Below are 16,440 nucleotides of genomic sequence, written 5' to 3'. Positions count from 1 at the left end.
TTTGCAAGCGCAGAAGCATTTCAGTAACAGTACAAGCACTGAGGATGCAAGTGATTCTTTTATTCCAAATCATGTTTTGAAGCCAAATGTTAAATTACTTTAGGTCTTTGACCTGTGCAAATTATATTTATTTTCATTTTTGTCCTCCTTTTGTATTTTAAGACTTTGGATTGCTCTTTGCAAAGTACTTTTATATTTTCAAAAGTCTTGTAAAGTTTATCTGAAGAAGCTGAGTGCAAAAAGGTAGCATTCGAGTACCCAAGGAACTCAGTTTGAGTACTACTGCCATTCTTCACAGACTTTGATGTGGTTATTGTTTGTGTACAACGAGGAGGGAGAGCTCAGTCTAGTCAATAATTAGACTGGCACTTAAAGACAGATGCCATGGAGGGAAAAATTTTGGCTGCATATTTCTGCTCTTAACCCCCAGCAGGCTGGTTCAGCGGGCTAACTCAGAAGATTTTTCCTTCTAAGGAACCTGGTGGCAGCTAGCCATTAAATCAGTTTAGAAGTGGTGTGAAATTATAGCTTGGGGCTGCAGTGACATGTGTTTAATCTAGCAATGCCAGTTTAAATACAATCCCTAGATATCATGTCCTCTCAGTTCTCCTTTCTACTTCCTCCCTTGCCCTTGATTTTCCTGAACACATTAGTTCTCCTTCTCAGAGCAGAGGGAAGTAAGTCAGCAAAGCAGCCTTTTACTTCTTTTCCACTTTTCTTTTTCTTCTTTCCTTTTTCTTCTTTTCTTGCCTTCTTTTTACTTTTTGTTTTTTTTCCCTTTTCCTCCCTTTTTATTTTCCTTTTTTTTCCTGGTTTTTTCCTTGGTTTTTGTTTTTTTTTTTCAGTCATGCCCAAGGTTACCTGTTATAGTTTCTAATTCATTCAAAACCACCTTGACAGAGCTCAGTGATTAACACAGTGGTGGGGAACTACCCCAGAAGTCCACCCCCAGGACAGCCTCTCTATGAAGCAGTTTTTGCCATAGCATATTTTGCACCTAGCTGAAGTATCAGTGCTTTTCCACACATAATTCACTTTGTGGACCAGTTTAGTCACTTCTTAAAAATGCACACATTACTTTAAATTGTATCCTTTGTCATATTTCCAGGGAATGATTTGGTAAGCGCTGGGAAGTACAGAAGCAGGTAATGAACTTCACATCTAGTACTTAAGCTGCTCTGCTTACAGAATGAGACTATAAGAAATTTAATAAGCAAGTAGAGTGCCTTGCTTCTGCTAGAGAATAAGGAGATAAGTGCTGACTTGCTTAGGAGGTACTGCACATCCCACTGTTGCTCCTGGTCTGTACATGTTTAAGCCATACCACTCACATCAGGCTGCTCTTCTACTAAAAAAAATAAGAAAATGTTCTCTTTCTGGTGGACTTTTCTGCCTTAACCCTTGAGATACTAGTGTATGTAGATGAATGCTGAGCTAACTGTTGAAATATAGATATGGTAACTCCTTTCAGGGCATACCTGGATATGTATTTTCAAGATACACATGATGATTTCTAAATGGTGGTCATGGATGATGATGTTTTGAAGCTTGAAGTGATTTCCCCCCCTGCTATCTAAAAACAGACATTCAGTTTTTCCTCATCTCAGATAATATTTTGAAATAATACATACATGTGATTTGTTTTGATACTTACATAATATCTGTTCTAGGGAATTAATTTGCAGGAAAAAAAAGAAAGCTTTCATTTTAGGTCTGAATTTTAATTCAAATACTTTATGATGATATTTTCTCAGTAGGAGGAAGTATTGAGGTGGTGCTGCAAGCCTCAATTTTTATTGACCAATTACCCCAAGCACAGCAATTTATTGCAGGAGCACAGTCAGTGTTTAAAGTTCACTGGGGCTTCAGCTTCCCCAGCCATAAAAGTAATTTATATCTACGTGAGTACCACTGGTATTTTTTTCCCCTTAGCTTAAGGAAGGAAACCAGGACAAGTACAAGATACAGGTACAAGATGCAGGCACACAGGCTTTGAATGGGCAGATGGGGTGGGGATGAGAATTCAGTTGGAGATGTCCAGGTGGGGCTTGGCTGGTGCTCCCATGGGCAGCATGGGCAGCCTGGTTGGATACCTCCTGAGTCTGTTACCTGCAGGCTTTGATTGCATGGCACTACTGTCAAAATTATGGCTTTACAGGAAGGAGTGCCTGGGTTTGGTGTGAGTGTGCTTCATCATTTAGTTTAACGTAGGGATCAGAGGTGCAGAGGGATTTTGCTTTAGTTTGTGGGGGTGGTGTGTGTGCATTGGTATTTGGAGTGCAACCAAACCTGCCAAAGAAGGTGTCTGCTGTGTGTGTGGGTGCAAGTCAGGCTCCTGCTATTTTGCAAAGTCATCCAACAAGGAACACTTCAGGAAAGAACACTAAAGTGCTGTGGATTATGGGAATGCTGCTGAGCAAAAAGCCTCAATCTTTGTGTGCTGTGTTTGTTTAACACTGAGAAATAATAATGCCTAATTTAATACTTAAAAGAAGATTTTTTTTTAAATCTAAACCATGTAATGTTGTCTCATTGACAAGTAATACTTCAGAGTTTCAGTAGAAATTCATGATGTTTATAAAAGCTTCCAATTTTCTTGCATTTCAGATCGCCTTTATTTTGCAATCCTCTACCAAAAACCAAAGAATGGAGCTGCAAATACCCATTATTTCTGCATAGATGATGAACTTGTGTATGAGAAGTAAGTATGAAGTTAGTTTTTTTTTTCTTTTTTTACAGAAATAAATTAATCAGAACAACAGCAGTGAGGAATTAGTCTCATTGGAGAATTAATTACATGAGTTTGGTCTTCTAAGATTTACATGCCATGATGATTTACAGGCTTTTGAAGGATTTTCTGCTTTCCCATTGGGATTTCATAAAAACATTTCTAAAGCAGAAGCTTTCATTGTACCCATTCTTGCTAGAAGACACAGAAATGTGATACAGCCATATAAATTTAGAAGTGCACATTGTACTGCCAGACTTAAAGGGATGTCTTTGGTTCCTTGTGTATTTAGTGGAATGTCTGTACTTCCTAGTATCAGAGAAGAAAATGGCAAAGTCAATTCAAGCCTTTATGAGCTGACAATGGATATATTATTTCCCCTGTAGTAAACATTGTCTGCCTTTTACATGATGTGGAATGTTGCTAATTCTTCAAATAGTTTTGATCAAGAGCATGCTTGTTGTTTTTTAATACACTAATGAATCTTTATTCTCTGGTTTCCTTTTCTCTAGCACAAGTTGCCTTCTTTTAATGTAAAGCTTATGAGTTCCTCTTAAAATAGAGTTTAAAAACTTTTGTCACAGAGCGATACAGTAGTGAGAAATAGTTCTTAAAATCTGGGGTATTAGTTTTGAATGATGCTGTGTGGAAAACAAAGGAATTTTAGTCCATGTTTAAGATGACAAAACATTTTCTCCACCAAAACAGTATGTATTTATGTAAGAAAGAATGCTTGTTTTTAGAATGAGGTATGTATATCACATGTATATTATTGCTCCTTGCTTTGTGCATCTTTTAAAAAAAGGCATTTACAGGGGTCATACACAATTTTTCTCCTTTCTTCTAACAGTTTCTATGCAGACTTTGGACCACTCAATCTGGCAATGGTCTACAGATACTGCAGCAAGCTAAATAGGAAATTAAAGGTAATGCTTGGGTTTTAATTCAAAAGCCAATTTTATTGGCCTTTTAAAAAACAAAAACAAGTAGGCCAACATTTCTCTTGTTATTGTAATTGTTCAGGTGCTTTCCTATTTTCCTAATCCAGCTGAATTCTGAATATGAATGCTATATTTTAGTGAGGAGCAGGATCAGGGTGAAAAACTCACTCACTTACAGGAAATGCACAACTGTGGCAATAACTATCACTAAGCTTCTAGAAGATCAGTTGCTGAATGAATACAGCCTCTTACATAGGAAAAGCTTTTTTCCTGGAATTCTGTAGTATTGGCAATGTGCCAATACTACAGAAAAACACAGGCTGTGTTTTTATTTGAAATTGTTTTTGTTTGACTTGGTCTTCTCTTCTGATGCTGACATTCTTCAATAATGAACATTTGATTTTTAGTAGCATTGATAGCATCAGCCTGTAGGAGGCTGCTCTGCTTGTACTGCAGATTTTTTTGTCTTACAGGAGCTGAGTGATTTTTGGGATTGGGCTCTTGATAAAGCATAGTGTGTTTAAAATGGACTTCTTAAATTAATTAACACAACTTACTATAAGTTAGTTGACCTTTAGTAGATGTTGGACTATAAAACCTGTTTGGCAGATAAAAAAAGCTTGGTTTTGTTAATGTCAGTTGTGGTTTGCCTCTTCAAATCTACTTAGATTTTTAAACTGCCACTGAACTGTGAAAAGTAGGAAATATAGAGCACATTATAGAATAAAAAGGGGTTTTTTTTGTCCCTTGATGTCGGCCACAGATAATAGTTTGCAGAATTCAGACTTGCTTTATTATTCTTTAGGTTGTAGAAGCAATCAACACATATGGGTGTGATGTTGCTGCTCGGTTCTTACTGGGGGACTTGCAGAATTGTCTCTGGCTAAGCCGGAGATAAACCTGTTTACTAGTCCAGGCTGGGAGGTGGTAAACTCCCACTTGGGTAATTGTGTTCAACAGAGTTGAGATTCTCTGATTTTTGTATATTGGGTGATCTGAAGCAACACAAGTCTATGTTACAGTTTCTTTCCATGTCTTGTGTCTGATATATTAGGATTTCTGAGAACATATTTCTGCTTCTGATCTGGTTTTTTTTTTTTGTTTGTTTGTTTGTTTTTTTTTTTTTTCTTGAATGCATTGAATCTGGTATCTTGAACGAGTAGCATTGCTATTTAAATGAATAAAATGGCATCTTATTATAGCTTAGAAGTTGATCAAATTGTGCAGTTTGAAGCACATCAGAATGTATTTCAAAGGCCAGTTAGGGGATAACTGCCACCACACGTGTGTGTCCTTTCTATTGAAAATGCCATTCCATCCACATTGTAAGATATATGGAGAAACTGTATGCCAAGCCAAGATGACACAAAAATTAGTTATGATAAAGTTTAGAAATCATTTAAAAATATTTTAATCTAAGCATGGTTCTGATCCTCAGAAACAAATACTAGTGGATTTATCTACATTTGAGTTTGAAAAATTAATGAAAATGTGTAAACTCTGTTTTTAAAATTTTTGCAATTTTAATATACCTGTGATACTTTTTTGAATGCCACTTTCTATTTGCATAAATGGCTATCTGTTACATAAGGCTTGAAGTAAAAAAATGCCAATTAAAAATACAAACACATTTAAGAAGAAAAAGAAAGTATTTCAGTAATTTCTATCTAAAATTATTTAGTCTGGATACTTGGAAAAATACTGGGAAAACCTAGGTAGGGATGGAATAGTTTTCCAAAGCTTCTGAGGGACTACTCCACAGTATTTTTTGGTTTTCTTACTACAGCTGGATGAAAGCAGGTAAACAAAATTTTACATTCCTTGGTTTTATAAAAGAAGGTATAAAAGGTTTAAAATGCAAAATCATAATCTTGTTCATTTCTTGATACAGTCATTTTCATTGATAAGGAAGAAAATAATTCATTATACTGGCTTTGATCAGAAAAAGCAAGCAAACGCTGCATTCCTCATAGGCTCCTACGCAGTAAGTATTTAAATTTTTACATCAGCTGCTGACTGTGTTCATTTTTTTTATACTCAATTTTTATAACAGCAAGATAAAAACAATTCTTTTCTTTTGAATAGTCATTCTACTAATGTAATTATAGTAATGAACCACGTAATAAGGGAGTTTCTAAGGTCCAGAAGGTATGTGAGTGAAGTGGTATGATTTCAGGTTTTTTCCTTCCTACTGCCATTTCTGTTCTTAAGAAATAAGAGTATCACTGGAAAAAAATCAGTATTAGTATTTTAAATTAGAAAAAATCATTGCTTCTTGAAGTTTTGCCTTTCCCCAACCACACAATCTCTTTACTATAATAGAAACATAGTATCTTGCATGAAGTATAATGTATAATTTGCCAGTGCATGTTTAAATAAACCTTTCCTTCCCCAGCTGCTTCTTCTCTGTCACAAGGTAATCTCTTCAATTAATCTGGGAGAAACAGTGAGAATGTGTGATGGGTTTAGAGCCTGTATAAAACCTGGGAAGATACAATGTGGCTGGAAAGGTACTAAGCCGAGCCTGTGGCTGCGCAGGGGCAAAGGACTGCAATCACAACTGCATTTGGTACACAAAATGTAGTCAAGACATAAAATGCTGAATACTTCAGGATGAAAGCTGTGATGCACCATATTCAAGTTCTGTTTTGATTTGTAACACGCCTTGGTTGTAACCATGTCTCCTCATGTTTACTAAGTAATAAGATGAAATAAGAAGCTATGCACTTTTTGATGAGAGATTTGAGAGATTGAAGTTCATGTAGACTTAGCATATTCCTATTTATTGGCTGCAAAGGCTACACAGTACTTTCTAGGATGGAGGCAGTCTCCTCGCTGCCTCTCTGCATCATGCAGGATCTCCATTTTCTGTTCGCTGGGGCTTCTCTGTTGTCTATATTCTATAGCACTTCTTACAACTTGAGAACTAAATTTCAAAACTTGCCACTCTTGGTATTTGAATGAGGAATGTTGTAGTCCTGTGCAATCTTAAACTGCATGGAGACTGGAAATATGAGTAACTAAGCTTGTTTGCCATTTAAGGGATTATGCTGACAAAACAGCTGCAGCTTTTAGGAAAACTACTCCTTCCTAACTACTTGATCATAATTGAGGTCCAGAGAGTGAGAGGGGCCTAGCTTCAGTTATCAGCCATTATTTGGAAAAAAGTAGGTTTTGTTTTTTCCTACACTCTTCTCAATATGTGTAGTAGTAGCATTGTGTGGCACAGCAGCTTAAGAGTAACTAATTAGATTAACAGCAGAAGATTAACTAATGGTGAAACAATCTAATCAGAAAATACTGTGGTTGACTATGCAAAAGTATACAGAAAACCTGAAACAAATATTATTTTTGATCACGTGGGAACCCTGCCATGATGCAATAATAACATGCAACTGAAGGTGAGTGCTTCAACAGTCTTGAATAAGCTATAAGATTAATATGTATGGCTTATGACAATCTAAAGCACAGTAATTAGAAATGGAGGCTGTTTTACAGATGAGTAGGCATTTTTGCTTTAGAGAGCTGCAGTGAAGGAAGTAGGAGTTCCAGAGTAAGGAAAGGATGCTCACAGGGATCCATGACACGAGATCATGACTACCTAGCCAAAGCATGTGCTAGGGGTAGTTGCAGACACATGGCACATGACCAAAAAATACAACAAAACCACCATAGTTTTCAGAGTTTGGAGAGGTGCTTAAGTTACTGTATTATACACACTGAATATTTTGGCAGTTTCCCTGAAAGCCCTGGGGGAAAGTAAAGCGCAGTATGAGTATCAGTCATCTCCTTGCATGTAGGCATGTCTATCTTGCAAATTTGCAAGTTTGAGATAGTGAGCTAGCTCTAGCTAGATGTTGATTTTCTTTCCACTGCAATACATTTTGTCTTTGTACCACTTTTTCTTTATAGTTGGGTAGAGTTTCTTCTCAGTTTTGTGTAGGAGGGGTTCCACTGAAGAAAGATCACAGAAGAAAAACTATGCCCCTGAGGCAATTTTCTTTTCCTATGGCATGCTTTGATGATCTTTCATGAAGAGGCAAGCTTAATTAGAGAGCTCATTGCTCAAGTGTTCACATATATTTGCCCCATATTTCTGCTTTCTGAAGGGAGAATTGGATTGTTGTCTGTGGAACAAGCAATGATAGAGGATCTGTTCAGAATGCCTGATAAACATGTTTATAAACATATTTCCTGATTGAAAGGAAATATTGATGACTTCTTTATTTAAAACATGTGTAGGCTTAAGTTACCTACCTTACCTTCTTTAGTTTCAGAATGCTTTGCCTTTTGTTGAAGAAAGATACAACCAGATACTAGTCAAATCTTTTAAGGAGTTTTTCTATAATTTTAGTTAATCAGACTGTGTCATGTTAGTAATACTCTTTGTTACTTGAGCCAATTGTCATAATTTATTTTCTGATCTTACAGGGTAAGTTGTAGGTTGATACTATATTTTGTTTCCTCTGGATTGAATGTGTTTTCTTACTTGATTCTATTTTTTTAGTGTCATGATAGGTTCCCATATTAACAGTTTACCTTAGGGTTGAGGAGCTCTGTGGGTAAGCAATGCCTTTCTTTGGGGGTGTTCTGGTTTGTTCAAGGAAGAGCAAAGAAATAGAAAGGGAATGTGGCCTTTGCAGATTTAGTCACAAAAATAGTGCTTGTCTACTTGGGTTGAAAGTTGTTTGATAACTTAAGCACAGTTTGGCGTGCAAGTTGCTCTGTAGGTGCAGGTGCTACAAGTTACTTTTTTGGAGTAACAGAGAATAGCAGCAAGGTTTTCAAGAATAGCATGGCACATTGAGCCTGTGTAATTTCTTGTTTTGTTATCTTCTGATTTTTTAAAACACAGTTACATTTAAGCTACAAAACTGTAATGAACTTTCTATGACTAGATCTCCTCTGGGACTTCTATGTCCTCATAAAAGTTCAACTTCTGAGTATGTCTTTTCAAAGGCTTGTTGACCTCAAGTTTATATTCTTAAACATAATATTATAACTTCTGCTTAAAGGAATTGCGATATATTAGCATGATTTATCATTTGTCATCTTTTGTTCAAATGTATATGTGTGTGTATATATCATGTGGGGATATGCTCCGACTACTAAGGCAATTATGAAAGTCTTCATTAACTGTGGTGTAAGGGCAGCTGTTAGTGTTCTTGTTTTTGAGCAGTCTGTTCTCAGTCTTTTCTTCACAGCTGATGTGTTTTAATGTTTCCCCCATTCCCGTTCATCTAACTTGTCTTTCTTTCCTCTTCAGTGGAGATAGTTTATGAACTCTCCAGACTACATACTTGTTTCTCCCCCCTCCTGCATCTCCTGCTTCCTTCCAGGTGTACTTTGATGTGACAGCACAGCCTTACTCAAGTTCTTCAGCATTACATGGCCTTAAGAGTGAAGAAATAAGTTTACAAATACATTGTTGTATATGTAGTTTTAGAATAAAATACTAATTTTTTAGAGTAAATCTTAACAATTTAGACTTAATCCCTTTATTGTTCATCTTTCATCTATTTTAATTCTGTATTTATTTTTTCTACATTTTTGCAGACATAATGGGAATAATATTCTTCTATGCACGTTAACATAAATTTGGCGCATTCAGTGACACAAAGGGTAGCCAGAATTCAGTGTGTTTGGGTTGAACATTTACTCCTTATTTGGGTGGAGGGGGAAAAGGGAAAGAAGTGGGGCGGGGGGGAGGAATCTTTATTCTTCACCTTTTAAAGAAAAATATTTTCCTTGAAAGCTATCTGCACTGTTCAGGCCTTGCCACACTACCAAAGCAGCAGTGGTCTTCTGAGTTGATATCTACAGTGGCTTCTCTTGATTTTCACCAGGACTTGGCTGTGGGTGAGGAAAGTCTGCTTCTTCCATCATTGCTCCTTCTATGTTACAAAAGAAAATGTACCCTCTGTCCCTGTCCACCCGATTCCCAAGCTCCCCCCTCTCCCCTTGGCTACATTAACTTAGTAACAGTGTTTTTTTTCTCAGGCCTGGCACTAATTATGTACTTGGAGGGTGACCCTTCCAGGGTACCGCCCCATGAACTGCTGTAATTCAGGTCACCTTCTCCAGGACTCATCTCTGTACTTTGTCTATTTTCTCATCTTCTTTCTTCAGGGTAAGCAGCGTTTCCTTCATCCATTCTAATCCATAGTATTGGTTTTTTGCCTTTTCAATTTGTTAGTATCCTTCCTAGTTGTGGGCCTAATGCTGGGTAGAAGCTGGAGGTTGGAGAATTAATTCGCACCCACTGGTGTGGTGTTGAACTGCTCTGTTCTTAGTGTGACACTTGCAGAATTATCTCTGGCTAAGCCCAAGATAAACCTATTGAGTGATCCAGGCTGGGTGGTGATGAATGGGTTACTGTGGCAGCACTCAAATTTAGAGTGGGTAAACCATGTTTACCCTCAGCTATGTTTTGGTGAGAGGTGCTTGATGAGCAAGTGGCAGAGACAAGATGGACAAAGTACTGACCTTTCATTTAAGAAGTTACCTGGAGTCTTGACTGTCTCTGGGTTTGTGTCCTCTAAAATGCTCCCTTCTCTAAGTTGTATTTGGGAAATCATTATTAATCTTCACAGTGGCAGCTTTTCCTGCTGTTGCTACTAGGTTCTATTCCAGCATGTTCCTACAAAACTCCATAGGAGTTTTGTCTCCACAGGAGAAGGGTTGTTCTTTTGGAGTTCCCACACTCTATAGCCTTAGATTGATTTCTTACTTTGAATAAAATAGTGATGCACTCAGTCCAGGGTTTTTATACTTTCCCTCTGTTGTTTAAAAGGTAATTGGACGTTTCTTGCTTTTGTTTATGATGGACAAAGAGAGTTGCCAGAGACAGGCAGTTATTCACTCTCTCTCGCTTTTATCCACTTAATGACTGTGTTTCTTGCCAGTGACGAAATGAGTGGCCACATGCATTTCTTCTCTACAACACAAATACATACAGGAAGCTTTTTGTTCTAATAAACTTCTGTTTTAATTTTGCAACATCTAACATTTCTCCTAAGGAAATTGCTAGAAATTCAATCTACTAACTGAGTAGTATATCCAATTGAGGTTTTAATGAAATAAAATGTTTAACACTTTAAAGTTATAACAACTGCATGAGCTTATGATTGAGTCTGGTCACACACAGCACTTATTTTCATTTGTTCAGAATGGGTGGGTTTAATTATTTGCTATTTTTCAGCAGCAGTTTACAGACTGTCTTGGATGAGTGACATTTTTGGAACATAGTTGTACCACATAAAATTTGCTTGTTAGCAGTTTAAAATTAATTATCTCATTATTTTCTGGCTTCTGAGTGAGCATAGTTGGTGGAGTGTACCATTTAGGTAGCAGCCTTAAGCAGATTTTTAAGTTGAGGGTGAACAGGTGGATAAACCTGATGATTGTATTGAGCAGATAATAGATATGAATTTAAAGTGCTGTTTACAAACTTGAGTTGATATAATTTCTAACAGTAAAGCTTATTTCAATAGCCTATTTAATTTTCCTGGAAAGGCAACAAGTTATGTCATAGATTATTATTACTAAACATGTTTTGTCTTATAGGCAGCATTACTATTTTACTTGTCCATGCCATGTATTGAAAGTTAAGATGCCTTTTCTAACCAGAGACTCATTTCCCTTTCCACCAGGGATACTTTGCATCCTATTGTGAATATCATTGCAATGATTATAACTCCAATCTAGGAAATGGCTGCTTGAAAAATAGGGCTGGATTGAAAACACTAACAAATCAGATGAAAACATGGCTTGCTAAAAGCTCTCATTCTTCAGTTGATTTTAAATGCTCATAAATAGAGATTGGGTCACCTAATCCTGCAAACCCTTGTATTTCATTGAGTGAACTTGAATGCAGCTGTTTGCACATCACTGTTGGCAGGAGGAGTGCTTGAGTATACCTTTCCCAGTGTTCAGTGCTTGGATGGTTCTTGACCATTCACAGGGGTGCCTGTAGTTCCTTAATTAGAAACAGATGTCCTAAATGAAAAGGATGATTAGAGCTTTGCTAGTGGTTCAACTGCTAATAGCAAATTCCTGGCTATATGTTGAAGTGCAGTAGGATATTTTCTGTAGGCATAAAAAAAAGTAAAAAAAGCAAATTTCTAAATTGTCTGTATACAAATGGTTGCAGATTGTGATAAAAGTATATGTTTGACTTGAAAGATATCAATTCCTTACAGTAACAATTTTCCTGGAAGGTACTTAAGTAGAAGATTTTTAAAATATATTTAGAGTTTTCTGTTTGCATTTGTGTATGTGTAGATATGTATGTATATTCCTATCTGCACTTGAATATGACTGTAGGAAAATTCTAAGAGCTGAACTTGTAAGATGCATGCTGCATTGACTAAGTTTTTTGAAAGAAGGCCTTTTTTTTAAATATTTCCCTAACTGCAGGAAAGGGTCCTCTTGGGAAATAATTTTAAAATTCTAATAGTCTTTTCTTCATTTGTATATACACAGAAGGATAAAAATTTTCCCAGAGAGTGAATGCTTCTGTTAACTAACAGCTAATATCATTGCTTTAAATTTATTTTAATACTTTTATCTTTTTAGTAGTAATTTTTGTTGGTTGCTTTATTGGCACTAACCTAAGAAAACAACTTTATTTGTGAAAGTTTTCATCCTCTTAGAAAGCACAGCAGAAACATAAATTGTAATCAGCATCTGGACAAATGAGTTTCAGCTGTTATATATTTTGATTTCTAAAGTTTGTCTTCTCTCATTTCCTCTCCTTCTCCCAGTACATAACTCATTAATTTGCAAATATATCTTTGTTTTGTTATTCATTAGATCAACATTTCCATTCTCTTCTTTTCTAAAACTTCAGTTCTTCTCGAAAATCCTTCTCTCTTTCAACATTTCTGTCTGCTACAGGTATTTGATCACTACTACTTTCTCTTTCCTTTTATTTGCTTTCTTTAGTCCTTTGTTTAATCACATAATTCCAATGAAATTGTTCATCTTTAAGGCTTCCTTGGCCTCCTCCAGGTCAGAAACAGTATTATATTCAATTTTATATAGATATAGATGTGTCAGAAATATTTTTTGAACTCAGTCTTTCCTTAAATTCTAACTGCTGCATTTTGGTTCACTTCATGGAACAGTTTAGGAGCAGTCCCAACAGATATTCAGTCTACAAGCCATGACTAAACCCAGGTGTTAAGTTTAAAAGCTGCTGGAAGTATATAGTAAAGATGTCAGATCTTCAATGCTGGCTCTCTGTCTACTGATGGAATTCTTTTGGTGCAGACCATTTCCTAATGCAGATGTGTGGCCTCTATTGCCTTGACATCTGTTGCTTCTCTGAGCTTTGTTGCTTCAGTCTTACTGTTACCATACATGGAATTTGGTTCACCCCAACCTAAAAGCAGAACCCACCCATGTTCAGCCTTCATCCAGCCTTGGCTACATCCAGGATTCCTAGCTGTGTACTCCCTTAACCTGTGAGAGAAACTGATCATGTCTCCACTTTGACTATCACAGTTTCTTGTGTTACTGCCAAATACTTTCCTTGTGAAGTAATTATCTGTTTGTGGTCTCTCCCACTATGTGTGAGTGTCATTCTTCCCTTTCAAAGCACTCTATACTGTTGCACTCATCCATCTATTCTCATACTAACCTAATTTTTTTGCAAGCACTTTTCACTGAATACACCATCTGACCATTTCATCAACTGCTGTCTCTGCAGCTGTTCACCTGTTGTGTCTTTTGTATGTGTGGTAGTGTCACAGTTGAGTGTAGCTGGATTTCTCTTTGTTTCAGAATAAGTTTCCTTCTTCAGTAAATATGCTGTATTTTGTTTCAGTTGAACAATACAAGTTGTATTTTTGCTTTCCAAAATCAGATTGGATTTTTTAAATGTCCATGTATGGAGGAAGTGCTCTTATGTAGCTGTGTTAAGAAAAGTCCATACACATGTGCACGTTTGTTAGAAAGGTGTTTCTAGCAATTTCGCTGGTAATGTAAATTCAGAAGCAGGATCTGTGCTTGAGAACTAACATGATAGAGCTAACTAACTTATTTTAATACAGCCCAGTGAAATGGGAAAAAATTCTCTCTTGCAGCTGTTAAACTTGTAAACAAATGCTTCTGCATTCAGTCTTGTTTCCTTTAATAAACTGGTAGCTCCAAAAGGCTAAAGATTTCTCTCATACCTCAGCTGAGCTTTTATACGTGCTTACAAATCACATAGTATTGCATTTCTGTTTGCCTGTGGCACAATTAGTACTCTGTATACTACAGAGTGTGATAGCACTTAAGTCCAGTGGGACATTAGGAGGAATTTCTTCACATGAAGGGTGAAGAATTGATTAAACATTGTAATGGGCTGCCCAGGGAGATGGTGGATGAGATGTTTAAGGAAAAACTGGATGTGGCACACAGTGCCACGGTCTAGTTGACATGGTCATGTTTGGGCAAAGGTTGGACTAGAATGATCTTGGAGATCTTTTCCAGCCTAAATGATTCTGTAATCCTATTTTTTCCAGGTGACTCATTTCTGTCTACAAACTCTGTCTAATTACTATCTGGTTTTTAATTCCATTTCTTATCTCAGGTTTGCAAGTTTTTCAGGGACAGGGCTTTCTTCCTGATAAGAAGTGCTTGATGTGTACGGTTGCTAGCAATATGTGTTCACTGTCCTGCAAGATGAAAATTAAGACTGTAGTAAAACACACAATTTGAAATTTCTTGGAAGATAACCTTTACATCCAAATCAGGCAATGAATGCCTGCAGAATATAAAGCAATTCAATGATACTTGGGGAGTCTTTTGAAGTATCTTTTCTATTTTGAGTGTATACTTGCAAATATGAATGCAGAAGTCACTTATCTCTCCCCAGTGAAAACACACACACACAAAACATGCAGTTTTCATTACTTACTTATGTCTCAAGAAAGATTTATTTTTCTGTTTTCTTCTGCCAATTTCAAGGGAAGAATACTCTGAAAATACTTAACACACTAATTGAATTAGGAAAATCAAAGGGGTCACCTGTTGGTCATGTCTGTTTTAGCTATCTGTTTAGGTTGTGTTTCAAGCTGGGTTTGTTTGTTGGGGTTTTTTTTGCAACATCTGTTCTAACTCTTGTTTTTTGTGTATGTGTGTGTGGAGAGAGGATGTTTAAGGTATGTTAAATCATTTGTTTAAACTGGCTTTGTAGAAGCATGAAAGAAATTTGAAAGGCAATGCCAACTTTTTAAAGAAAAAAACCATGCCTAGATTTTTGGAAGATGTTTAATTAATACTCATGAGGATTTTTACTTTCAACTATCTCTAAGGGAAAATGTCATTAATATAAAAGAAATAAATAATTTTACTGAACATTAATGAAAAAACCCACAATTTTCTGGAGAGTGTTAAAGCAATTTCAAGGAAAAAATATTAACTTGAAATTACTGAATATTGACCTGTTAATGACAGCTTGTTATTAACAGTTGTTACCTCCTGGCCAAGCTGGGCATGGTGTTTTATGGTATTGGACGAAGAGATATGCAAAATGAGCAGTTTTAGGCATTCTTTAAGGAGACCTTAGTGTTAAAGGCTATCCAAGAGGGATCAGACATATTGTGATGGAAGACCATATGGATATTTCTCGTAAGTTGGTCCTTTGTGAATTCTTTTCTGAGTGTTTTTCACAGTAGAAAGTTAAATTCATTATGTTCTTAGTATTTTGCTTCAGAAGCCACAGATTTCCTATTTTTTTTTTCTCTCTTTAAATTTTGTTTTCTCTTGGTTTATGTCATCTGGATTTAGTTACTGGATATTGCCCCAGCAGGGCAAAAGAGGAAGTACAGAATTTGGATTAATGCAAATGTTCTGATGTAGGAAGATCAAAACATACATAAATAACTGTTTTAGTCTTGTCTTCTCTGTGTACTGAGAGTTTGTGTGCCAGATGATTCATAGCTTTACTGATATCTCTGCAAATTTTTATGTTTTCATTTATATCTTAAAAGCTTACTTTAAAAAATCTACAAACTGGTCAAGCAGAGTTGTAGTAGAAATGTAAGAATCCAGATGAACAGGAGCCTTTTCACTGTAGCCTATAGCTGAACAACTCCTGCACAAATCTATAAAGATTGTTTTAAAATATATATTTGTTTAGATTGAAAATATTTGTATTGTTTATGTTAATTTTATTGTTGCACACTTGCAAGCATTTGTTCTTAATTCCACTCTTTTCCAGCACTTAATTATGCTTTCTATAGTAGACAAATGACTTGGCATTATTGAAGTCTGTCTTAAAATAATCCTTTTCCTTTTCTGTTTTTTTCCAAAAATAGATAATATATCTGAAAGAATCCCCAGAAGATGTGTACAGGCTTATATTGTCAGGAAGCGTTTCTTATCTTCCTTTCAGGTAAATAACAAGTTGATAGACCTTTATGTACCTTGATATTTTGTAGAAGAATGTAACATTTTTCAGTACTAATTTCTACTGTGTTGGTTTTCTGGGGTTTTATTCTATTTTGTTTTTGTGTTTTGGAGTGGATTTTTGTTTGTTTGGGTTTTTTTAATTTTATTTTTTTTGTGGATTGTTTTTTTATTGGTTGGTGGTTTTTTTTTGGTGTTGAAATTTTTACTTGGGTCACAGTCACTGTCCTAACTTTAGGTACTCAGTGAATCAGAGCTGTTACCAGCTGGTACTGAAGTGTCTCAGAAGGTGAAGGAGCCCCACTGTTTGTATCCATTCATTGAGCTTTTTCATCTACATTGCTTCTCCCTTGGCAGTCTGATTTTGTGCCA

The 16,440-nt window shown here is 36.2% G+C and overlaps 1 protein-coding gene across 5 annotated transcripts in view; it reads left to right on the top strand.

Annotated features, from left to right (window-relative positions):
- The window catches only part of CDC14B (cell division cycle 14B), a 44,064-nt gene that overhangs the window by 5,414 nt on the left and 22,210 nt on the right, over positions 1–16,440 (top strand). For all 5 annotated transcript variants that reach the window (XR_014951554.1, XM_085567626.1, XM_077790545.2 and 2 more), the window contains exons 2-5: positions 2,608–2,701; positions 3,579–3,654; positions 5,561–5,653; positions 15,978–16,054. Coding sequence is in view for 4 of the 5 variants with exons in the window: in XM_085567626.1 (XP_085423752.1) it covers positions 2,608–2,701; positions 3,579–3,654; positions 5,561–5,653; positions 15,978–16,054 (340 nt within the window). In the remaining variant the exon portion in view is untranslated. The remainder of the gene's footprint in view (positions 1–2,607; positions 2,702–3,578; positions 3,655–5,560; positions 5,654–15,977; positions 16,055–16,440) is intronic.

The sequence above is a fragment of the Lonchura striata genome, chromosome Z (assembly GCF_050655825.1).
Source record: "Lonchura striata isolate lonStrDom1 chromosome Z, ASM5065582v1, whole genome shotgun sequence".
Classification (NCBI taxonomy): Eukaryota; Metazoa; Chordata; class Aves; order Passeriformes; family Estrildidae; genus Lonchura; species Lonchura striata.
The sequence above is the reverse complement of the archived record's forward strand: the minus strand, read 5'-3'. Positions and strand labels throughout refer to the sequence as shown.